The sequence below is a fragment of the Carlito syrichta genome, unplaced genomic scaffold (assembly GCF_000164805.1).
Source record: "Carlito syrichta isolate Samal-C Ts95f unplaced genomic scaffold, Tarsius_syrichta-2.0.1 Scaffold304359, whole genome shotgun sequence".
Classification (NCBI taxonomy): domain Eukaryota; kingdom Metazoa; phylum Chordata; class Mammalia; order Primates; family Tarsiidae; genus Carlito; species Carlito syrichta.
This window is the reverse complement of record NW_007248455.1, coordinates 195146-220872: the sequence shown is the minus strand read 5'-3', so window position 1 is coordinate 220872 and position 25727 is coordinate 195146. Positions and strand designations below refer to the sequence as shown.

The 25727-nt window shown below is 41.9% G+C and overlaps 1 protein-coding gene across 2 annotated transcripts in view; it reads left to right on the top strand.

The window, feature by feature from the left end:
* The window catches only part of KAT14 (lysine acetyltransferase 14), a 35042-nt gene that overhangs the window by 2300 nt on the left and 7015 nt on the right, over window positions 1-25727 (top strand). Inside the window, exons 2-7 of one of the 2 annotated variants that reach the window (XM_021713237.1) lie at window positions 80-198; window positions 4870-4991; window positions 9305-9486; window positions 9554-9556; window positions 12036-12452; window positions 12599-13161. In XM_021713237.1, the coding sequence (XP_021568912.1) occupies window positions 80-198; window positions 4870-4991; window positions 9305-9486; window positions 9554-9556; window positions 12036-12452; window positions 12599-13161 (1406 nt within the window). The remainder of the gene's footprint in view (window positions 1-79; window positions 199-4869; window positions 4992-9304; window positions 9487-9553; window positions 9557-12035; window positions 12453-12598; window positions 13162-25727) is intronic. The other variant, XM_008059779.1, reaches the window with a different exon arrangement.

Below are 25727 nucleotides of genomic sequence, written 5' to 3'. Positions count from 1 at the left end.
AATCTGACAAGCTGACAAAACCCTTGGGTTGCCGCTGCCCTAGAGAAACCTATGATGTGATTCTCTGTTTTTCTCCTAGGTCAGCTGAGGGAACAGCTCAGTTACCTTAAAGGTGATAATTTTTTTAGGTTTACTTGTTCTGACTGCTCAGCAGATGGCAAGGAGCAGTATGAAAGGCTGAAGCTGACGTGGCAGCAAGTGAGTAACAAGCCCTTCTTTGGTGTTCCTGGGGGTGGTCCTCCCAGGAGTTTGTTGGAATGAATGTCTAGAGTGAGGAGAGCTTACAGATGAGCTTTTGAGTTGCTTTGAAGGGGCACTTTTTTGTTTCACGATGAAAATTGGATACTGAATATGTGGAGAAAGGTGTTCTTGGTGAAAAATACTTGCTGCTTACTTAGTGAATTGGGTTTGAGATTCTTGAAAACTCATCTGATTTTATTTATGTGTAATACCAAGCTCTGATCATAGTTAAAATGAAGTTCACATTTTCTGACAGTCATTTTAAGAACAATAAAACCAGTTTTAAAAATACAAAGAAGGCCAGGTATGGTGGCTCAAGCCTGTAATCCCAGCATTTTGGGAGACTTAGACGAGAGGATTGCCAAAGACCAGGGGTTCGAGACCAGAGACAAGGGGTTCGAGACCAGCCTGGGCAACTTGGTGACACCTCATCTCTACAATAAACAAAATAGTTAGCCAGGTGTGATGGCGCGCACCTGTAGTTCTAGCTACTTGGAAGGCTGAAGCAGAAGGATTGCCTGACCCCAGCAGGTTGAGGCTGTGGTGGCTGTGAGTGTGCCACTGTACTCCAGCCTGAGTGAGACTCCAATTAAAAAAAAAACAAAGATGACTACATTGGAAACACATTTGGAAGAAGTAATGTGATTGATTGCAAAAACCAATATAACTTAGCTTTTCTGCATTTGAACTCAGATGTTTGACTGTTTTTGTTTGATGAAATTCTTATGTTTACTTTTAACCATCTGAAATACCAATACCTTAATCCCTGATCCAAGCCAACTATAGCCTCAATAATAGCTTTTTATTGATTGCCAGTTTGCATTAAAATTTTTTATTTTGTTTTTATATCAGTATGCATATATATAATAATAAGGCACAAATGTATGTATACTTTTTAAATCCAAAAAACAAATGAATTATGTATTACTGACCTAATTTTTATGTTTATTTATTCAACAAATACTGAGTGCCTTAATGAACCAGGCACAATACTAGGCCTGGCGACTACTGTGGTGATCACTGCTAATGCCTCTACCTTGAAGCAGCTGACATTCTACAACATTTACTTTAGGCCATAAGCAGATACACAAGATAATTATCCACAGCACCTTTTGCTTTGAAGGAAATAAGCAGGGTAATGAGAAAGACTTTATACAATTTATTAAACATTTACTGTGTAAATTGTACTTGTTAACAGCCTTATACTATTATCTTATTAGGACATCTAATGAGATTGCTCAGTGGTTAATTTGAGAATGCTTTTTTTGACTTGCCTGAAAATATATTTGGAAAATGAAGGGCAGTTTGTATTGAGGATATCAGCTTCGTGAATACTGTAATTGGGATGTTTTTCTCAAGTGTATATGGGATGCTGTGTCTGGACAAGGTCGTGTTAATAGATTATTGTGATATGTGCACACAGGTCATTTATATTGGGCCTGCAGGTAGTTTCTTATAAGAGCTGTAAATTGCATGAAGAGCAAATGTGTGTGATTTATTATTTTCAAGAATTAATTTTCTGTAGAGGTGCTTTTTTTGTTTGAGTTAGAGTCTCACTCTGTCGCCTAGGCTGGAGTGCAGTGGCATGCTCACGGCCACCATAGCCTCAACCTCCTGGGCTTAGGCCATTCTTCTGCCTCAGCCTTTCAAGTAGCTAAAAGTATAGGTATATGCCACCATGCCAGCAAGTTTTTTGATTTATTGTAGAGACGAGGTCTCACCATGTTGCCCAGGCTGGTAATCTCATCTTAGCCTCCCAGAGTGCTGGAATTATAGGCGTAAGCCATCACGCCCAGCTTAGAGGTACTTTTTAAAAGAAAAGCTGACTTTTGTTGATATTGCTCAGAATATATAGTCTTGGCTCAATTTGCATATTTAATTATTGTTATTGTTTAGAATGTTAATTTTCTGTAGTGACTCCTTTTAAAAGAAAAGCTAGCCAGGCGTGGTGGCTCACATCTGTAATCCTACCACTTTGGGAGGTGGAGGCCAGAGGATTGCCTGATCCCAGGGGTTCAAGAGCTCTTCTCTACAGTAAAAACAAACAAACAAACAAACAAACAAATAAATAAATAAGTGGGGTGTGGTGGGTCATGCCTGTAGTTCTGTCTACTTGGAAAGCTGAGGCAGAACAATCTCCTGAGCCCAGGAGGTTGAGGCTGTGGAATTAGTTTCTCACTTCCCAAAGACATACTGACTGTGGAGTATAGCCAGGTAGGATGACATGATAGCCTAGATCACATCCATCCAGGTCTCCACAAGCTCCTGCCAGAGTTTCTGGCTGCATCTGAAAGAGCCCATCTCTCATTGAAGACCTGAAAGAAGGGTTGATCTTGAATAGACTCCATTGATGTCTACAAATACTTAGCATGTTGGAATGTGGGTTTTAGATCTTAAATTTTGTATTTGTTGATTTAGCAGATAAATAAATGGAAGTGCTTTTTAACACAAAAAGGTTTTTGTTTGTATTATAAAATACCTAGAGTAAAGAGGTCTGTTCTCTTGACTGAAAGGTCCCTTCCTGCCAGCATGCCCTTTCTGTGTCTTTTCCTTCTCCTTGGTGACTCTTAAAACAACAGTTTGATGATACATAGGTGAAAAGGTGATCAAACATTTGGGAAGGATAGAGGGATTTTTACATTCTTGTCACAGAAACTCATTCTTTTGTCACAGGTAAAGATACCGTGATCTGGGCTCATTGTTTTTCTCCATGTTCTTCAGCAGATCCTGCGGTCTGCCAGCCCTGAGCCAGGTCTAGGAATACATTGGGCCTTAAGGCTGGTTTCCTTACTGATGCTTGGTCTGGTAGCATGAAAGCAAAAACTAAATTGGGATTCATTCTTTGAGATCACAGATTCTAAGACAGGAGGAAAAAACAGGCCCTTTGTATGTTAGTATGTAGTTTGCCTAGTAAATATTAAGTGATAAGAGAAAAAGTTATTTTCTAGTAAATATGGAGTTTTAACTTTTTATAGTCCTCAATTATACAGAAAAACACTAGAAATAAAATAACATGTACTTAGACACTACTGATATTATCAGAGAATACAGTGTGTGCAAAGCACATTTCATAATTTTCTTAAAATTATTGAACAATTTTTAAAATTGTGATGAAGTATGCATAACATAATTTACTATTTTTTAGTGTTCAGTTGTATTAACACTGTTAATTTACACTGTATATTTACACTATTGTGTAACCATCACCATCATCCATCTCTAGAACTTTTTCATCTTTGCAAAATGAAACTTTCTACCCATTAAACACTAACTCTATGATTATTAACTGTTGAAAGGAAGATGTTTTGTTGACTGATACAGACCTGTTGCAAATATAGTTGGAAGATGTTTTAAAAATCTGTTCATAAGGTTAACTGTTTTAGACCATCTGAAAGTAGTACAAGTTTAAGGGTGGGGGAAATTGAAACTTGGTTAGTGAAACATCAAAATTACAAGCTTAAGGGTGGGGAATATTGAAACTTGGTTAGTGAAGTGTCAAAATTACTAGGCCCCTTTGAGGGGTGTAGATCTCTCCATAGGACCACTGAGGATTTAGTGCTGTGAACACAGATACAGGGAGCAGTAAGTGCAATTGGCTAGATTCCTGACAGCTAGAGGGTGCTTCTTATAGAAAGAAGGGTTAGGGTTAGTTAAGGATTCTTTTCTGGATTCTCTGTCTCCTTCTTAGTTTCCTTGACCCAAAAATAAGTCACAATTTTTATTAGGTTGAAAACATGGTTTTGAATAGCTTCTCCAGTTACACACACAAAACATTTATATGAATATAGATACAAGGATAACTATCTGAGAGAATTACTTCTTGATGATGGGTTTCAAGTGATTTTTATTTCTTTTGTTCTTTTCTGTATTGTTGAAGTCTCTTAAAATAAGCATGTGTTATTTATATTTCTGGAAAATTGGAAAATACTTCCCCATGTGGGGTCATGAATTCCTCTACTTTAAAATAGGGCTAGACTAGATAAGGTGTTTGCACACTGAGCTCTGAGTGTCAGGGAGCCCTCTGGGAGTGGACTGAGTGGCCAGGCCTTTCAGTTCTCTGCCCCACGTCTAGTTCCGATTTCATTTGAAGAAAGGTTTCCACAGCTAAAATGATTAAGTCACTGGAGTAGATGGTGTCTAACATTTTCACTTCTGAAATTCTGAGTCTTGTTTTTGCCCTCTGAAGAGATTAGGAATGTATGTATATGCATTGGTGGTTTTCAAAATATTTAGTAAAGAGTTGTGCTGTCAGTCAGAAATGCTGGCTGGAGTAGATACCTGGAGACCTGATGCTGGCCAGTAAGTAACCCTTTATTCAGGGCAGCATTTTGTGGGGGTGCTTGAGGCAATCCCTGTTTATCTACTGATTCAGCTCTGCAGTAATGTCAGTTCAGCCAGTCAACCCTGTGTGTAACACCTAAGGAACAACTACACAGAGTTAAACGGATTAGTGATATCCAATGAAAGCAAAAAGGAGGTATATTCCACACCAGTAATATTCCAGAATATTATCCTCCCTTTGTCCCCTGTGTTCCCCACTATTCCTACTCACAGTGTAAACAGAAGAAACTTTCTCAGGATGAATGTCCCTAATCGTGCTTTCTCAGCCCTTGTTTGTTTGTGTTTCAGGTCGTCATGTTGGCAATGTACAACTTGTCTCTGGAAGGAAGTGGACGTCAAGGTTATTTCAGGTGGAAAGAAGATATCTGTGCCTTTATTGAGAAGCATTGGACTTTTTTACTAGGGAATAGGTAATGTGATTTGTAAAAGTCTGATACTGAGGGAACATAACAAATGAAGTGTATGAGATTTGAGACAGCCTAAGGTAGCTCTGTTAAAGATTTAGAGTATTTACTTGTGGCATTACAAATAATTTTTGAATTCCAGAAATTTTTTTTACTTTTTTTTGAGTTGGCATCTCACTCTGTCATCCAGGCACCCTCACGGCCACCGCAACCTTGACTGCTGGGCTCAGGTGATCCTTCTGCCTTAGCCTTCCAAGTAGCTGGAACTATAGGTGCAAGCCACCACACCTGGCTAATTTTTTGACTTACTGTAGAGATAAGGTCTCGCCAAGTTGCCCAGGCTGGTCTCAAACCCATGGGCTCAGGCAATCCTCTCACCTCGGTCTTCCAAAGTGCTGGGATTGTAGGCGTGAGCCACTGCGCCCGGCCTGTTTTTACTTTTTTAAGATAAAAAAGGCAGGGCACAGTGGCTCACGCCTGGGCAACTTGGGGAGACCTCATCTCTACAATAAATAGAAAATTAGCCAGGCATGGTGCTCGTGCCTGTAGTTCCAACTACCTGAAAAGCTGAGGTGGAAGGATCGCCTGAGCCCAGCAGGTCAAGGCTGTGGTGGTCATGAGCATGCCACTGCACTCCAGCCTGGGTAACAGAGTGAGACTCCTACTCAAAAAAAAAAAAAAAAAAAAATTAAAAAACTCATTTTTGAAAAATTAAAGTGAAATGTGTACTTATAAAAATGTGACTTTCCATACCTTATCCTACTTCTAGAGGAAAGTGTTAGTTTCAACTGAGCATGATGTTTTTGAAGAAATTCTTAGAATGTTAAAAAATAGAGAAATATCCTACATCTTTAAAATAAAAATGATGATAAATACAATTAAATTTTAAAAAATAGAGAAATGATGAAATGGGGCTCTCCAAGAGTTGGATAAGTAACTATTTAATTTAAAGAGATAGGACTATAATGTTCCTTTAAAAATCAGTGCCTTATATCAGGGATCCCCAGCCCCTGGGCCACTGACTCATACCAGGCTGCACAGTAGGAAGTGAGTGGTGGGCAAGCGAGGGAAGCTTCATCTCTATTTACAGCCACTTCCTATCATGGTCTTGCTTGTATTAACACCTGAGCTCCATCTTCTGTCAGATCAGCAGTGGCATTAGATTTTCACAGGAACGTGAACCCTCTTGTTAACTGGGCATGTGAGGGATCTAGGTTGTGTACTCCTTGTGAGAATCTAATGCCTGCTGCTCTGAGGTGGAGCTGAGGTGGTGATGCTTTGCTAGGGAGCAGCTGCAAATACAGATTAGCATTAGCAGTGAGGTTAGACTGCACATCTACCCCCAACCCCCTTCCGGTGGAAAAACTGTCTTCCACTAAACTGGTCCCTGATGCCAAAAAGGTTGGGGACTGCTGCCTTATGGAGGTCAGGAGAGGAAAAATAATGACAGTGATTGACCACACCTATTTAGATTGCTCTTAATAGTCTTGTGTTATTAGTATTTGTCTATATTAACCCTGGAAGGTAGATAACCTCTTACAATGTTTGGTATTTTTCATAGTGCTTAGCAAAGTCTGGGTACATTAATATGCCTGTGGTTTATTCATTAATTACTGTTTCATAATTGTGCTTTGATTTTGCTGCTACGTGCTCCTCCTTGATGGCTGCTTTGCTTCTTCAGACTTAGGGATGCCAGTGCACAAACATTGAGACCATATGTTTTAACTAAAGGTTCATGTGGATCTGACAAGATTTTTATTGGTGTTAGGGACTCGTGAGTTTGCTACTGCATTGGTGAATTTGTTTGAGATTCTGATTGTTAGTTGCTGTCTGAAGTCCTTTGTGAGATTCATATATCTGGCTTAATTAGGTCACCGTAGACATGACAGACGTGACAGAGGTTCTGATCACTTCAGGTCAGAGCAGGGAGTTCATATCTGTCCTCACTCTGAATGTGCCACAGCCTCTGGTTCTTCAGGTGCTGAGAAATTACAGCTTTGTTCATGTTACTGAGAGTCCGAGAAGGGCAGTTGGAAGGAGGGGGTGACCTTCCGAAGGCTGTGAGAAAAAAAACAAAAAACAGCCAGTACAATTTTACAAAAGGGATTATTTTAGTTCTTGAGTTATTTAGTGGTGCTAAGAAAAGAATTGACACTGTAACTGGTTCTTTCTCATAAGAAAAGGAAATCTGTTGTTTTAGTTTAATGATTTAGCACTATTTGTTAACTTAATATATCCCTTTTATAAGGGATAAGAAAGGGAAAAACTGACAAAGTTAGATCTTTGAATATTTTCATGGTTTCTGAGGGCTGTTCAATTTAGTGGATTATCTTCTAGAAGAAATTGGATTTAAATTGCCTGTTTTAAAGGATATTGCTGGATTTTAATAGAAGTTGTTCAATCACATCATTTATTCATTTGTAGAGCATGTTCTGAGAGGAATCAGTCAAGGTGGTTTTTTTCCTCCTTTTTAAAACACTACAAAGAAAGTCATTACATACTTTCTAGCTTCTATATGGCTTAACCGTTAAACTAGTGGTTTTTGGTGATCCCTTTAAGTCAGCCTGTGACGAATATTCTTGTGTATACAACCTTTGTATTTTTGTGATTAGAAGTAGATTTGTGGGGTCAGAGTATAGACACAATTTTGATACATGCTATGAAAGTAACCTCCAGAAAATATACACCAGTTTATACTTCCCCTATCAGTGCATGAGTACCCATTTTTCACACACTAAATAACACATTGGTTTTTAAGTCTTTTGCGTCTTTGTCAGTCTTTTTATTATTCAGTTATTGTGATAAAAACAACAGAATTTACCATCTTAACCATTTTTCAGTACAAAGGTTAGTCATATGAAGTATATTCACATTGTTATGCTTCAGATCTCCAGAACTCTTTTTGTTTTAAAGATCTGACACTCTGTACCCATTAAACAGACGCTCTTCATTTTCCCTCCCTAGCCCTGGCAGCCAACACTCCACTTTCTGTTTCTATGAATTAGGCGATTCTAGGGACCTCACATATGTAGAATCACAGTGTTTGTCTTTTTTGTGACTGGCTCTTTTCACTTAGTGTGATGCCCTCAAAGTCTATCCGTGTGGTAGCATGCGACAAAATTTTTGTTGTTTTTAATACCAAATAACCTACTGTCTGTGTGTATACTACGTTTTGTTTATCCATTCATTCCTTTTTTTTTTTTGAGTCATGGCCACCGCAGCCTCGACCTGCTGGACTCAGGCAATCCTTCTGCCTCAACCTTCCAAGTAGCTGGGACTACAGGCGTGCACCGCCATGCCCAGCTAATTTTTTGATTTATTTTAGCAATGAGGTCTCGCCAAGTTGCCCAGGTTGGTCTTGAACCCATGGGCTAAGGCAGTCCTCTCACTTCGGCCTCCCAAAGTGCTGGAATTATAGGTGTGAACTAGCACACCTGGCCATATCCATTCATTCTTAGATGGACATTTGGGTTATTTCTCTCTTGTCAATCTTTTTGAGAAGCTGAGAGGTATTGCTTCTCTTTCTTTCCAAACTTAGTAGTTCTAACCCTCCCAAGCTCTGTTTGTTTGTTTCTTGGGCAAAACAGATTTCTCCTGTGGGTCATTTTATTCCTCTTCTTAAAAGATACATGTAAGCTAGGCTCGGTGGCTCAGCCTGTAATCCCGCGCCTTTGGGAGGCTGAGGTGAGTGGATTGCCTGAGCCTGCGGGTTTGAGACCCGCCTGGGCAGGCGAGACCTCATCTCTACAATAAAATCAAAAAATTAGCTGGGCGTGGTAGCACGCACTTGTAATTCCAGCTACTCGGAAGGCTGAGGCGGAAGGATCGCCGGAGCCCAGCAGATCGAGGCTGTGGTGGCCGGGAGCGGCCACTGCACTCCAGTCTGGGTGACAGAGTGAGACTCTAACTCAAAAAAAGAAAAAAAAAAAAAGAAAAGATACATGTAGGAGAGTGGGTCTTATGCCTTCTGAGCTCACAAACCCGTGACACTCTAAAACATTAATCACGATGATTGTGATGAAAAGTGTTTTATGTGCTTTGTTTGAACTGTTTCATTTAATTTTCATAGCAACCTGTGAAGTAAGATTTATTATCCTGATTTTACAGATGAGGAAACTGAGGCAGCTGGATGGTGGGTTTGCCAGGATTGGAAGCGAGGCAGACCCCAGAGCCTCTCTGCTGCCTTTCATACTCTTCCTTCAACCATTGGAGGCTCCATCTCATAGGCCAGGAGTCAGAGAGAGTTTACATAGGAGTGTACTTTCTGTGCAGTGATTGAATTGAAGTGCCAGTAATTTAAAAATCCTTGGACTCTTTAGGAAGAAGACTTCCACCTGGTGGAGCACAGTAGCTGGTTGCCTGAGTGTGGGCAGTCCTATGTACTTTCGCTCAGGTGCTCAAGAGTTTGGAGAGCCAGGATGGTGGAAACTCGTTCACAACAAACCCCCGACCATGAAACCTGAAGGAGAGAAGTTGTCTGCCTCAACTTTGAGAGTAAAAGGTACTGTGACTACAAATAAAAAAATTGGCTGGTCATGGTAGTGCCTACCTGGATCGCCTGAACCCAGCAGGTCAAGGCTGCAGTGGGCACAAATGTGCCACTGCACTCCAGCCTGGGTGACAGTGTGTGACTCTGATTCAGACAAAAAAAAAGGTACTGTGTGAAAAGTGTACACAAGGTGTTGGTCAGGTGTAAACCTAGGAAGACTGTTCTGCTTTCCCAGTCATAGCTTGTAGGTCTCTCTGGAGTCATTTTGCTTCATGGTTTTATGATGACACTTTTGTGGGTGTGATGTAAGTAAAATACTATATAAAAATGCTTTCCGATCGTGTTACTAGCTGTATAAATTTCCTTTGGTATCTGAAAACTTCAGTATTTTCAATCTGATCTTTGTTTGTTTGTATTGAGTCGTAGTCTCACTCTGTCACACAGTCTGGAGTGCAGTGCCATGCTTACGGCTACCACAGCCTCGACCTGCTGGGCTCATGCAATCCTTCTACTTCAGCCTTCCAAGTAGCTAGAACTACAGGCATGTGCCACCATGCTCAGCTAATTTTTTGATTTATTGTAGAGACGAGGTCTCGGCAAGTTGCCCAGGCTGGTCTCGAACTCCTGGGTTCAGGCAATCCTCTTGCCTCCACCTCCCAAAGTGCTAGGATTACAGACATGAGCTCCTGTGCCTGGCTGATTTTTGTTTTTAAACTTCGTGTTATGGAAATTTTAAAACATGCAGAAGTGAAGAGAATAATCTGAATTCCCCATGACTTCCACTTTACATCAGCAGTTAGCGTCTGACAGTCTCTTGCTACCAGAATTCCGGTGCCTTTCCCCAACCTTCCACCTGTTCCCACCCTTGGCTCATTTAGAAGCCAATCTCAGGTGTCAACATTTTATTCTTAACCATTTCTGTATGTGTTCTTATGATATAAGGATTCTTTCCTTTTTGCAACCTAGCCATGATGCCATTTTCACCTTTAAAAAAATTAAAATTAGCAGTAACTCCTTAATACCACACATTGATCTGGCTTTTTTAAATCTAAAAAGTTTTTAATGAGATTTTAAGTTAAAAACATTTTTTAAAATTTTTGTAGAGATGGAGTCTCACTATGTTGCCCAGGCTTGTCTTGACTCCTGGGCTCAAGCAGTCCTCCTGCCTCAGTTTCCCAAAGTGCTGAAATTGCAAGTGTGAGCCACTGCACCTGGCCTGGCTTTTAAATTTTTAAAAACATAATTGGGGGAAAAAAAATCAGATAGTATTTAAGGGTCTAAAGTATGAAAGTTTTTTCTCCTACCCCTGTCTGTAGTTCACCCCTGACTTGGGTGAAGACACTGTTGTCTTTTGTGAATACTTGTAGAAATGATCTCTGCATATTTAGGCATTTTCTTAAAATAAAAAGCATACATGGATTCATACTATAATACTTGTTCTCCATTCCCCCTACTTACCAGTATACCTTGGACATCTTTCTATAACAGTGCTTGAATACATATAAATCTACTTTGTTAATTTTTTTATTTTTAGAGACAGAGTCTCATCTCACCCATACTGGAGTACAACAATGTGATTATAGCTTACTGCAGCCTCAAACTCCTAGGCTCAAGCAATCCTCCTGCTTCAGCCTCCTGTGTTGATGGGACTACCGGTGTGCACCACCACAGCCTACTGGTTTTTTTTTTGTTGTTTTTTTTTTTTTTTTTTTAGAGAGAGGCCCTTGCTATGTTGCCCAGGCTGCTGTCAAATTCCTGAGCTCAAGCAGTCATCCTGCCTCAGCCTCCTGAAGTGCTGGGATATAACAGGCATGAGCCACCACACCTGTCTATTTCATTGCATTGATTATATGGTTGTGTGATAATATATTAAACCATTCCCCTGTTGATAGACATTTTGGTTTTTATACCTTTTTTGGTTGTTATTATTTTAAACAGTGCTACAATGTACATATTTGTATACATATGAAAATACAGTAAACTCCTGGAAACAGTTACTCCATCAAATGACTTATTCAAAATGTTAGTTGCTATTACCAAATTATTTTCCAAGAAGCTGTAATAAAATCTGTGTCCAAAAAAAGGCATGAAAATGCCCATTTTCACATGGGCTTACTGAGCATTATCAAACTTTTAATGTTTCCCAATTCTAACAGGTACAAGATAGTATTTGACTGTTAAACTTGCATTATAACTTCTTTTTTCTCAATAGATATGTAAGTCTTTTGGTTTAAAGCATTCATTGAACATTTTTCTGTATTGAACGTGACACTAGGCTCACAGTAATAAATTAGCCAAAGATTCTAAATTTTGAGTAGTTTTAAAATTTAGACATGAATTGAACTGTTCACATTTGAAATGTTCCAGTATCAAACTTTTTGAAGCACCAATGTGATACTTGAAGGAAATGCTAATTGGAGGATTTTGGATTTGGGGGTTTGGGATGCTTAGCTTATAAGTATTCAAATATTCCGAAATCTGAAAAAATTGGAAATGTAAAACATACTTGGTCCCACTATTTGGGTTGTGGAGACTCAGGCTGTATTTATTCTTTCTGGCAGCCTCAAAACCCACCTTAGATCCCATCATCACTGTTGAGGGACTTAGAAAACGGGCAAGTCGGAATCCTGTGGAATCTGCCATGGAGTTAAAAGAGAAAAGGTCTCGGACTCAGGAAGCGAAAGACATTCGAAGAGCCCAAAAGGAAGCTGCTGGTTTTCTTGACCGGAGCACGTCTTCTACCCCTGTAAAATTCATAAGCCGAGGCCGCAGGCCAGATGTGATTCTTGAAAAAGGAGAGGTGATTGACTTTTCATCCTTGAGCTCCTCTGACCGCACCCCACTGACAAGCCCGTCCCCTTCTCCATCTCTGGATTTCTCTGCCCCTGGGACACCTGCCTCTCATTCCGCCACACCTAGCTTGCTTTCAGAAGCTGACCTGATTCCAGATGTGATGCCCCCACAGGCCTTGTTCCATGGTAAGACTTACCTTGCTTTGGCCTTTTGTTTAGGGTATGGGCCATGATATACTTGTAAGTGTGTAAGTTTTCCCCTCTGTGCTGTGTGTTCTGGATTTCTTCTTTCCTGTGTCTGTCTTGATGATGCTGTTTTATACTCTGCACAGATGATGACGAGATGGAAGGCGATGGAGTCATAGATCCTGGGATGGAGTATGTCCCACCTCCTGCTGGGTCAGCAGCTTCTGGGCCAGTCGGGGGCAGAAAGAAAGTCAGAGGTCCTGAACAGATAAAGCAGGAGGTAGAGAGTGAGGAGGAAAAGCCCGACAGGATGGACATGGACAGCGAAGACACAGATTCCAACATGTCCTTGCAAACAAGGGCTCGAGAGAAGAGGAAGCCACAGCTGGAGAAGGACACGAAGCCTAAAGGGCCCAGGTATACGCCTGTGAGCATCTATGAGGAAAAGCTACTTCTCAAGAGGCTGGAAGCTTGTCCCAGTGCTGTTGCCATGACACCGGAAGCTCGGAGACTGAAGCGGAAACTGATTGTCAGACAAGCGAAAAGGGATAGGGGATTACCACTTTTTGACTTGGATCAAGTTGTTAATGCTGCTCTTCTGTTAGTTGATGGGATTTATGGAGCCAAAGAAGGAGTTTCCAGATTTCCAGGTGGACAAGCCACATACCGAACTACTTGTCAGGACTTCAGAATCCTTGACCGCTACCAGGTGAATGTGGGCGTGTGCTCTAGCACTGCTGGGGGCAGCAGAGGAGGTGGGGCAGGTAGCACCATGCAGTAGACATGGTTATGCTGTGACTCTTAAAATCATGAGTAATTTGGGGAGAGAGAAGAGGAAGGGGGGTGAAAAGTACAAAATTGCTGGAATTTATGTTTCAAAATTGTTAAGTATAAATACACCTTAATACATCTAGGTTTTTTTCTTCCCTTGGGCATTCACGACATACCTAGAGTTTTCTTTGTATCTCTCAGTCCCTGTAGATAGCCTGACATGATTTGTGTCATAGCTTTGACAGATTTGCTGAGGACATACAGTGTACCAGACACTGTGCTGAGCAGGATTGGAAGGTGTGTAAATGTCTGTGTAGTTAGGGAACAACATGAAGAAATAACAGTCCAGGAATCAGGGTGGTGTCAGCATTGCTCAGGGATGCTCAGTGGAACCCAGGTTCTGTGAAAGCTCCGAACAGTTCTACTCAGAACTGCGGGCAAATACTTCCCACCTGGAGGAATGAGAGGTCTTATTTCTCTATGTCTTTGCTAGTGAGTGATACCAGTCAGTCTTTAAATTTTGCTAATCAGATGGCTATAAAGTGAAATGTTGTTTTATTTACAGTTCTTTGTTTACATGTGAGGTTACACATTTTTCATGTTTCCCAGTTGTTTCTCTGTATGTGAATTGCATGTTTGAGTCCCTGCACACTTTTCTGTCTCCTTCTTTGGAAGCTGGTGGCATCGTCTGTTTACAGGCAGTGTTCTGACATTACCCAGTGGCATACCACATGTGGACCTCTTTCTCTCCTTGTGCTGGGCTTGTGGTGTGTGGCCCTTCCATTTGAAACTCTCCTGCCTGAGTTCTGAAAAGCCTTGATTTCCTGTCTTCTATTTCCTCTGTTCTCTCATTTTAGAGCTCCCTGTTATTTGGATATTGGATCCCCCAGGCCAAGGGTTGGCAAACTTTTCCTAAAGGGCCAGATAGTAAATATCTTAGGCTTTGCAGACCACACAGTTTCAGAACTACTCAGCTCTTCTGTTGTGACGGGAGGGCAGTCACAGGGCATGGGTGTGCTGTGTCCAGTAAAACTTCATACGCTAAAGCAGCCTGTGGGCTATAGTTTGCCAACACCCCTGCTGTAGATGGAGCCTCTTCACTTTCTTTTTTCCCTCTATTTCCCATCTTTCCTTTCCTGGGAAGTACAGTATTAACCTGCCTGCCTTCTAGGCGCCAGATGGGGAGGACCAGGATCTATCCTTCAGGAGGTGAAGGACCAGTGAACTTCCCTGTCTTTAGGACAGTCCACCTACCCTTGGCTCCCTCTGCGTATAATCTCCCTCTTGAGCCTCTCCAGAAAGTGCAGCCCATGGAGGGAAAGATCATTTCCTGGCCGTGGCAGTGTAGGGGTGTGGCCAGAGCCTTTACCTTCTTCGAGAACGTCTCAGTCCATGGCCCTACTGTCCATGCTCAGTTTCAGCAGCACTGATGCTGCCAATGGCCACGTTCCTGCGACTATGTTGTAAACCACCTGTTCCTGCCTGTTTTCACCAGCAGCTTAGGCTTCTGCTTTCCTTGATCTGTTAAGTCATTTGCTGTGTGTTCATATGCTTTTATTATGGTCGTCTGTTCACCTGTTCTTTGGGTTGTCTGTTTAGTGCCTATACTTTATATTTTTAATTGTAAAATATGTCACAGATAGAAGAAGCCATAGAAATATGGGTATAGCTTAGAGACTAATAAAGTAAATGCCCACAGATCTACCTTTTGGATAAAGAAACAGCATTACAAACACCTTTGAAGAAGTCTTGTGGGCACTTCCTGTTCTGCTCAGAGGGAGCCACTCTTTGACTTTTAGTGTTACTTGTCCCTTTGCTTCTTTAATGTAGATATCCCCAAACAATATACTTTCAGTTTTTTAAAAAACTAAGAAGGAAGCATAAATCTAGATGTAAGGAAACTGCCACTATTAAATGACTTTTCCCGGAAAAGATAAGCTAAACAGTCTTTCTGGGTCACTGTTGTGGACTGAATTGTCCCCAACCCCTGGTACCTGTGAATGTGACCATATTTGGAAATAGGGCCTTTGCAGATATAGTTAGGTAGGGTGAGGTCACACTGGAGTAGGGTGGGCATTTGATCCAGTATGACTGATGCCTTTATAAGAAGACACAGAGACACAGGTATAGTCGAGAAGGCAGTGTGAAGACAGGGAAGAACCAGAAGACACCAAGGATTGCCACCACACTAGATGCCAAGAGTATAGCACGGGCAGATTCTCCCTGCTGCACACAGAAAGCGGAGCCCTGTCCATATCCTGACTGGCTTTTAGCCTCCAGAACTATGAGATAATACATTTCTGTTGTTTTAAACTACCCAGTCAGTGGTACTTTGTTTCTACAGCCCCAGGAAACTAATACAGCTATGTTTTGACTTTGGCTTCCATGAACCCCCTCTGGGGAAGTCAGTGGTCAAGGTCCTTAGGAATCCTGGGAAATGTAGGCTCCCCACAGTCTGAGCACCAGGTGGGGCTGTAGAATGTACTATAGATGTGGCAGGAATCTGGACTGTGGGAGTGGGATCCTCTGTATTTCCTGCCTGGGCTGCCCTGACTTTTTCCCAGTTTACAGGAGGTCAAGCAGTTATGGAGTTGAGTGTCCTCAATTGTTTTGGGCACAGAGGGTGCACAGTAGGCTCCCTAGTGCCTGGGTAAGACAGGCTGGCTCGGGTGGGATTTTGGGCTACAACAGTGTAGGTGGCAGCAGGGACTTAGTGATGGCAGCCTCAGTGTATCTGTGTCTTGGTCACACTTGCCCACTGTGGACTGGCTGCCTACTGTGTGTGGAACTCAGCAGTGGTCCTGCGGTCTCCCTCCCTGGGGATTCATTTGCCCTCATCTGTATCTGCTCTCCTGGTTCCTGTGATCCATCTTTACCTTATAGGTTCAGTCCCTTGTTTAGTGGAACACACCTTGATGTCTTCCGAGGAAAGGTGCATGAGGAGACAAACTAGAGACCAACATATTGAAAACGCCCTGACTTAGCTGAAGTTGAACTTGGAATTCCACACCCCAGCACTTCCTTTAGGTCTTTCCTTTTGGGCTAACCAGAGTGCCCATGGCTCCAGGCCCTTCTCTTCCAGTCTCAGAGTCCTGGTTACCAAGTGGAGACAGAAGGACCTTAGTACCCAGCTTGTAACGAACTCACCGCAGCTATGTCTGCACTGCCCTGTCCCAGCTCCTGTTACACCTTCTTAGTGTCTTTCCTTGACTTTCTTAGAGGTCAGATCTCCGGACTTCTGGGGGAGGGAGCCAACCTGCAAGAGGGAGTGGGGAGGGGTTTGGGGGTCTTGCTGCCTGTCACACAGTATCTGCCTCCTCCTTCTTTTACTGCCCCATTTAGTGCCAGGTCCAGAGAAATCTGGTGCTGCCACCTGGGTTTTAGCAGGAATCTGCAGCCTAGGTTGGGGTGATCCTCCCTTACCCAAGGCCAGTTTGGGATTTTGGTGTTAAGTCAGTTACTCTTTGTTCATCTGTTTACCAGTTATTGTTTGCTCTTTTTTTCTTGGGTTTTATCTTTTTCTTTTTTGGGGGTGGTCATTTGATGTTATTCTAATTAAGTTGGTTTATTTAGTTTTAGTGGGATTTTGGGAGGTATTAAAGATACTTGTTTTTAATCTAACCCTGTTTTAACCTGGAATTTTAATATACATTTTAATGTATTTACACACAGGGGAGCAACTGTAAATACATTTATTCAATCCATACTCTTTCTTGTTTCAGATTTGTTCTGTGAATAACTATATTCATAGCTATAAATTTCCCTGTATTCAGTAAGGTACTCCTTTTGCTGTGACTCTTGGCTTTTGAAATGATGTGATTCTATTAGCAATCAGTATTTAGTATTTTGTTAATTTTCTCATTATTTCCTCTTTAATCCAAGAGTTTAGTTCTGTTTCTTAGTTTTGAGATATATGAGAATTTTAAACTATTTTTAATAATTAATTTGAATTCTAATCATGTTATACAATTATGGTCAGTGGAAATAGCCTGTTGCTATTCTTTACCATGAAAAAGTCATACATTCTATTTTTATTATTTTTATAGGTCCTAACTTAAGACATATTTATTTTTCTCTACATATAGTGTTGCTCCTGAGAGCTCCAATGTCAGCCTCATTCTTATTTCTTATCAAGTGGCCTCCTTGTTTTATTCTCCCATGTCTTAGATGTTTTCAGAATCTTTTTTTTGTTTGTTTTTGGTCTTTAATTGGTACATTTAAAATGTTTTCTATTTTTAAAATTTTGTTTTCTTTTCTTGTTACCTTTTATTTTTCGACCCTTCCAGAAGGCAGAAATCAAGTGTTTTTTGCTCTCATTTGTCTTGCCTGACAACCCTGCTCTTTTAGTCAGAGGTACTTTATATGCTTGCTGGCGTTTATCCTGCTTGGTGTTCTCTGAGCTTCTTGGATATGTGGTCTGTGTCTGACGTTAGTTTGGGTATATTCTCAGGTATTATTGCTTCAAATATTTCTTCTATTCCTTTCTCTCTTCTTCTGGTATTCCCATTGTGCATATGTCCCATTGTGCATATGTTACATTTTTTGTAGTTGTCCTACAGTTCTTGGATAGTCTGTTTTGTTCTTTTCTTTTTTTTTTTTGGTTTTTTTTTCTTTGCGTTTTCATTTTGAAAGTTTTTATTGACACATCCTCAAGCTCAGAGATTCATTCCTCAGCCCTGTCCCGTCTACTAATGACCCATCATCAAAGGCAGCCTTCATTTCTGTTCCAGTGTTTTTGGTCTCTAGCATTTTTTTTTTTTTTTTGATTATTTCTTAGAGTTTTTGTCTTTTTGTTTAAATTGCCCATCCGTTCTGGCCCATTGTCTGCTTCATCCAGACATTTTAATGTCCCTTGACATGTTAGTCATATTTTAGACATACTTTGTCTTACTGCGCAGAGCTTTGCTACGCTTCATTTGCAAATGGAAGGTTTGTGGCAGTGCTATTTTTCCAGCAGTGTGTGCTCATTTCATGTCTCTGTCCATTTTGGTAATTCTCACAATAATTCCAGCTTTCTCATTATTATTATATCTGTCATGGTGATCTGTGATCAGTGATCTTTGATGTTACTATTGTAATTGTTTTGAGTGCCAGGAACCATGCCCTGTAAGACAGCCAACTTAATTGATAAATGTTGTGTGTGTTCTGACTGCTTCACTGACCAACTGCTGTTCTCCACTTTGTCTGCCTTTTCTTTCCTTTTCCCCTGAGACACAACAATATTGAAATTAGGTCAGTTAAGAACTCTACAATGGACTCTTAAGTATTCAAGAAAAAGAAAGAGTCACGTCTCTTACTTTAAATCAAAAGCTAAAAATGATTAAGGTTAGTGAAGAAGGCATTGTCAAAAGCTAAGGCAGACCTACAACTAGGCCTCTTGCTCTAAAGTTAGCCAAGTTGTGAATGCCAAGGAAAAGTTCTTAAAGAAAATTAAGGCTGGGTGTGGTGGCTCATGCCTGTAATATCAGCACTTTGGGAGACTGAGACAAGAGGATTGCCTGAGCCCAGGGATTCGAGACCAGCCTGGGCAACTTGACAAGACCTTGTCTCTGCAATAAATCAAAAAATTAGCCGGGTGTGGTGGTGCATGCCTATAGTTCTGGCTACTTTGGAAGGCTGAGGCGGAAGGATTACCTGAGCCCAGCAGGTCAAGGCTGCAGTGGCCAGGAGCATGTCACTGCCCTTCAGCCTGGGTGACAGAGTGAGACTCCTACTCAAAAAAATAAAAAAATAAAAGGGCTACTCCAGTGAGCACATCGATGATAAGAAAACCTTGTTGCTGAGGTGGAGAACATTTGGATGATCTGAATGGAAGATCAAACCAGTCACAACATTCCCTTAAGACAAAGACAAACTTGAACAAGGCCCCGACTCTCTTTAATTCTGTGAAGGCTGAGAGAGGGGAGGAAGTCACAGAAGAAAAGTTGGAAGCTAATAAAGGTTGGTTTAGGAGGTTGAAGGAAAGCTGCCATTTCTGTAACATAATATAAAGCAGCAAATGCTGATATTGAAGCTGCCGCAAGATATCCAGAAGGTCTAGCTGAGATCACTTGATGAGATAGCCACACCAAACAACAGATGTTCGGTGGACATGAAACAACCTTCTGCTGGAAGAAGATGCCATCTATGCCTTTCATAGCTGGAGAAGAAAAGTCAATGTCTGGTTTCAAAGCTTTAGAGGACAGTCTACTTCTCTTGTTAGGGACTAATGCAGCTGGTGACTTTCAGTTGAAGGCAGTGCTTGCTAACCGTTCTAAAATGTTGGGGCCCTTAAGAATTATACTGAATCTACTCTGTCTATGCTCTAGAAATGGAGCAACTAAACCTGGATCTAGCATATCTGTTTAGAGCACGGTTTATTGAAATTTTAATCCCACTTTTGAGATCTACTGCTCTAAAATGATTCCTTTCAAAATATTACTGCTCATTGACAGTGTACCTGGTCACCCAAGAGCTCTGTAGGAGACATATAATATTAATATTGTTTTCATACTTACGAACACAACATCCATTCTATATCCCATGGATCAAGGAGTGATTTTGACTCTCAAGTTTATTATTTAAGAAATACATTTTGAGACTGGGCTTGGTGGCTCAGCCTGTTATCCCAGCACTTTGGGAGGCTGAAGCAAGTGGATTGCCTGAGCCTGCAGGTTCGAGACCAGTCTGGGCAACTTTGCGAGACCTCATCTCTACAATATACAAAAAAAGCTGGCGTGCTTGTGCATGCCTGTAGTTCCAGCTACTTAGAAGGCTGAGGTGGAAGGATCGCTGGAGCCCAACATGTCGACTCTGGGATGGCCGTGAGTGTGCCACTGCATTCCGGCCTGGGCTATGGAATGAGACTCCAACTCAAAAAAAAAACCCAAAAAAAATTTTGTGAGGCTAGATAGTGATTTTTTTTGATGGATGTGGGAAAAGTAAAACTCTGAGAAGAATCCACCATCCTAGATGTCATCAAGAATGTGTGTGATTCCTAAGAGGAGGTCAAAATATCAACATACACATGATTTTGGAAGAAGTGGATTTCAACTCTCATGGATGACTCTGAGAGGTTTAACCCTTCAGTAGAGGAAGTCACTGCAGATGTGGAGGAATTAGCAAGAAAACCAAAATTAGAAATAGAGCCTCATAAAAAAGAAAAAAGAGAAATGGAGCCTGAAGATGTGACTGAATTGCTGCAATCTCTTGATAAAACTGAACAAGGTAAGGAGTTGCTTCTTAGGGATGAGCAAGGAAAGTAGTTTCTTGAGATAGAATCTACTCCTGGTGAAGATGCTGTGAACATTGTTGAAATGACAACAAAGGATTTAGAGTATTCCATAAACTTAGTTGATAAATCAGTGGCAGGGTTTGAAAGGATTGACTCCAATTTTGAAAGAAGTTCTCTTGTGGTTATAATGGTATCAGAGAGCATTGCATACTGTAGAGAAATCTGTAGCACTAAAAGGCATCAAAATTAACTTCTCTTACAGATCAAAGAAGAGTTATTGATTTTTCAGTTTGTTCAGCTTTTTACTTATGAGGATAGAGTAAGGACTTCTAAGCTTGTTACATGCCAGACTGGAAACCAGAAGTCTTCTTATATGCTGCTTTAATCTGGGCAAGTCCTCATTATTGCTACTTTAAACATATTTCTCCTTTATTTTCCCTCTTCTTCTGAACTCTTCATTTGAATGTTGACAAATTACTTAAAAATTTTTTTTAATATTAAATTTTTTATAGAGACAAGATCTCATTATGTTGTTCAGGCTGGTATCAAATTCCAGGGCTCAAGTGATCCTCCTGCCTCAGCCTCCCAAAGTACTGGGATTTAAGATGTGAACCACCACGCCCCACCTGCTTCTCTTATTTATCTCCTCCTTTGCCTTTTGATGAAATCCTTGAGCTGTCCCATTCATTGAGTGCTTTATTTTAGTGGTCATGTGTTTAATGTCTGATAATGAATAAGAATGCTTCATGGCCAGGTGATATGGCTCATGCCTGTAATCCCAGCACTTTGGGAGATGTGGGTGAGAGAGTTGCCTGAACCCACGGGTTCAAGATCATCAGCCTGGGCAACATGGTGAGACCTCATCTCTACAATAAAAAAAAAAAAAAAATAGCTGGACATGGTAATGCCCACTTGTAGTTCCAGCTACTAGGAAGGCTGAAGCAGAAGGATCACCTGAGCCCAGCAGGTCGAGGCTGTGGTGACTGTGAGCGTGCCACTGTTCTCCAACCTGAGTGACAGAGTGAGACTCTGACTCAAAATAAGAAAAAAAAAGAAAAAAGAAATGAATGCTTCACAACTACTCCTGTTTCCAGGCCTCTCCATTACTTTATTGAGATGCAGTTCATGTACCTTACAATTCACCTATATTTAAAGTGTGCAATTCAGTGGTTTCTAGTATATTCACAGAGTTGAACTATAGTCAATTTTAGATCATTTTATAACCCCCAAAAGAAATCCTGAGCTCTTTTGCTGTTATCACACAAACCTCAATTCCTACCCCACATTAATCTACTTTCTACCTCCATAGATTTACCTACTGTGGATATGTCACACAAATGGAATCACATAATATGTGGCCTTTTATTATGACCATCTTCTTTCTTTTTTTGAGTTGTTTCATTCTGCTGCCCAGGCTGGGGTGTAGTGGCACAATTATGACTCACTGCAGCATTGACCTTCTGGGCCCAGGTGACCCTTTCACGTCAGCCTCTCTAGTAGCTGGAACTACAGGCATGTGGTACCATACCTGGCTAATTTTTTTGTTTGTTTTTTTGTAGAGGTGAGGTCTTGCTATGTTGCTGAGGCTAGTCTTGAACTCCTGGGCTCAAGCAATCCTCCCTTCTCAGTTTCCCAAAGTGCTGGGATTACAGACTTGAGTGACCACACCTGGCCTGTGACCACCTTCTTTCACTTGGCATAAGGTTTTCAAGATTCATCCATGTTGTAGCATATGAGGGGGACTCCCCAAAATAGGAATTTATCTTTTGGAGGACGTTGGAATTTGTTCCTCGGATCAAACAGTCAACCAAAGTATTTAATCTGGAAGTTTGGAGAAGGTTGTGTCACAATTTGCAGAAGAAATGTCCTGAGTTCTGGCAAAGAGATGACTGGTTCTTCCACCATGACAAGGCACTACCTACACCGTGTTGAGTGTTCATCAGTTTTAGACCAAAAACCATGACTCTCATGCCCCACCCTTCCGGTTCACCTGATCTCACTCTAAGTGACGTTTTCTTGTTTCCCGGATGAAAAAAGACCTCAAAGGGAAATATTTTGCCGATGTGGATGAGGTGAAACAAAAAATGGCAGAAACACTAAAAGGCATCAAAATCGATGAGCTTGGAAACTGTTTTAAGCAGTGGAAAAAGCATCTCAATGGGTGTATTGCATCAAACAGAGAGGACTTTGAAGATGACTGAAGTTTAAACATGTAAGAATAGATAAACAAAGCCGGGCTCGGTGCTCAGCCTGTAATCCCGCGCCTTTGGGAGGCTGAGGTGAGTGGATTGCCTGAGCCTGTGGGTTCGAGACCCGCCTGGGCAGCGAGACCTCATCTCTACAATAAATCAAAAAAATCAGCCGGGCGTGGTAGCGCATGCCTGTAATTCCGGCTACTTGGAAGGCTGAGGCGGAAGGATCGCCAGAGCCCAGCAGGCGAGGCTGCGGTGGCCGGGAGCGGCCACTGCACTCCAGTCTGGGCAACCGAGTGAGACGCCAACTCAAAAAAAAAAAAAAAAAAAGAATAGATAAACAATTTTTTATAAATACCAGTTTTTTTGGGTCCTCTCTTGTATATTAGTTCTGCAGTCCTATTTAGAATTTTCAATTGTATGAGTATACCACATATGTTTTTATGTCTTTGGGTGTAGATCTAGGAGTGAAGTTGCTGGGTCAAATGATAACTGTGTTCAACTTTATGAAGAATTGCTTGACTGTCTTCTAAGTGACTGTACCGTGTCACCTTCCTGTCAGCAGGGTACAACAATTCTAATTTCTCCACACATCCTTGTCATTATCTGTCTTTCATTATAGCCGTCCTAGTGGGTGTGAAGTGGCATCTCATTGTGGTTTTGATTTACATTTCTTTCATGACTAATTATACTTTTAAAAAATTCTTGTCTGCTTGTTATATTACTTCTGTCTTTTCCTGTATAGCTTGTTTAGTTTATTACTCTTTTTTGTTTGTTTTCTTGCACTCCTTATTTATGGGTCTTGTTTTTTTTCTCCTGTGAACCTAGTATTTTCAGCTACTTTTGCTGGTAGTTTATGCCTCAGGAGAGCAAAAGCCTGGTTCGGAGCTTGTGACCCTCTTGGCAGTTCTGTAAAATGGGTGGCTCTGGGGTAGGTAACCTCCCAGGACCTCTGGCCCAGGTGCTGCTTTGTACTTCCCTCTACTGATAATGCCTGGGATTGTCCAGATGGTGTCTACCCTCCACCTCAGCAAGGCTGCAGTGCTGCCTTGCCTTTCCCCTCCAGCTGATGTGTGGTCAACTCCTCCCACAAAAGTGTTTGGGAAAGGACATGGCACAACCAGCCAGCCTTGGGTCCCTCTGGAGGGGCAGAGCCTCTCTCTGCTCTCTCCACTCACCTGCCTCCCTCGGCCGCCCAGAATTTCTCCCCGCCTTGTGTTCTGTCCTCCCTCTCATGTCTGTGGCATCTCCCAGGTTGGGTTTACAAAGAGACGCAGCAGCCTACCTTGCTGCCCATTTTGTTTACAACTGAAAGTCTGAAGAAACTCACTTAACATTTTCCACCCTTACTTGACATTGGGATGTTTCCCCCTACCTGCTTTGTCATTCAACAAACCCAAGTTGAGTACTTAATATGTGCCAAGCACTATTCTAACTGGTAATACTACAGAGAGTTAAGACAGAGCTGGTCCCTGTCCTTATAGAGCAGGGAAGTGACGGTAACTCACTCAGCAAGCAAACGAGATCACTTGCCGCAGGTACAGGGCAGCACTGCTTTGTGCTGGGGAGTTGAGGATGGCCTCACTGTGGAGGCAGCACTTGAACTCAGTCCTGATTCTCAAGGAGGAGCCAGGCTGAAGAAAGGTCGGGGGAAGGCCCAGGTGCAGGCCCTAAGGTGTAGTGAGTCTGACATGTGTGGCTGGAACCTGGGGATAGGAGAGGTAGGAGGTGGCGGGCACTGAGGCCACAGGGATGAGGGAGCAGATTCTGCAGGGTCCTGCAGGTCACAGTGCAGCGTGTGAATTGTATTCTAAACATGCAGTGGGAAGCCCTGTGAGAGTTTTGATCCAGAGAGGTGAGCTTATGTTGTTGGAGGATGACTGTGTGTTGACTGGGTGATGGGGAATAGGAGTGGCAGCAGAGAGGCCATCAGGAGGCCAGAGGCCCAGGCAGTGTGGAGAGTAGCTTGGAGGAGGGTGCAAGCAGTGGGCATGGGAAGAAGTGGGGAGCTAAGATCCAGGAAGGCTCCCAGACTCCCCTTGAGACGTCACCAGATGGCAAGACTGTTCTGTGAGTTGGTCGTTCAGTGGTTGATGTTTCAGGTCTGTTGCTGCATCACAAACTACCCCAGAATGTAGTGGCTTACAGCATCTCTGACTAGTATTTATTCTGATTCTGGGAGTTGACTGGGCTCAAGTAGTAGGGGGTTTTCTATACCATGGGCTGAAGGCTGAAGTCATTCATGTGCCACCTTAGTCGAGGAGCTATGTTGGGACTGGAACGACCAGGAGAGACTGTCTCCATTTGGCTTGTAGCCGATCACTGGTCTAACTGGGACAACATGGCCGCTGGACTCCAAGAGGGAGAAAGCAGAAGCTGCCATGTGTTCAGGGTTCGGAAGTCCTGGAATGTTACTTTTGCCACTGTCCACTTGGCCTTAGCCACTTGCAAGGGGTGGGGAAATGGACTCTGCCTTTTGATAGCAGGAGCCACTTATACCTACAGGAACGAGAGGAATTGTTAGTAGCCATGTTTGGAAACTGTATACCACAGCTTTGAAATTTACTTTAGAATTTACTTTAAGCCTTTGAAAATGTTGGTGTCCAGCTTGGGAAAGCAGGAGAGTAATTATACAGGAAGGAATCTTGCTCTTCTTGCAATAAAGTTAATTTCTAGGCTAAGAGTAAACTGATTCTACAGAAACAGTTTGGGTTTCTAAGCTTCACCTAGCCCTCGGCACACCACTTTTCATAAATTGCCTTTTCATCTTCCATCTGATTTCTTTGCTATAAAACCCTAATTGCACATGTTCTGCTATTACACGACGGAGTGCCTTGGAGCGAAACTCATTGAGGAACAGCACATCTCCAGTTTGGCTCTTGGGGTTCAAAAGAAAATTGGTAAAATCCACCAGTTCTGTTAGGATATCCTCCTAAGGGACAAAGGCCACATCCTCATCGAACCTCTGGTAAGGCCTCTCTGTGATTGAGGTTAGTTTTAGGGATGATAATTGACGTCACTCCCCTTTTTGTCAAATGTATTAAGCTGGGCTCGGTGGCTCAGCCTGTAATCCCGTGCCTTTGGGAGGCTGAGGTGAGT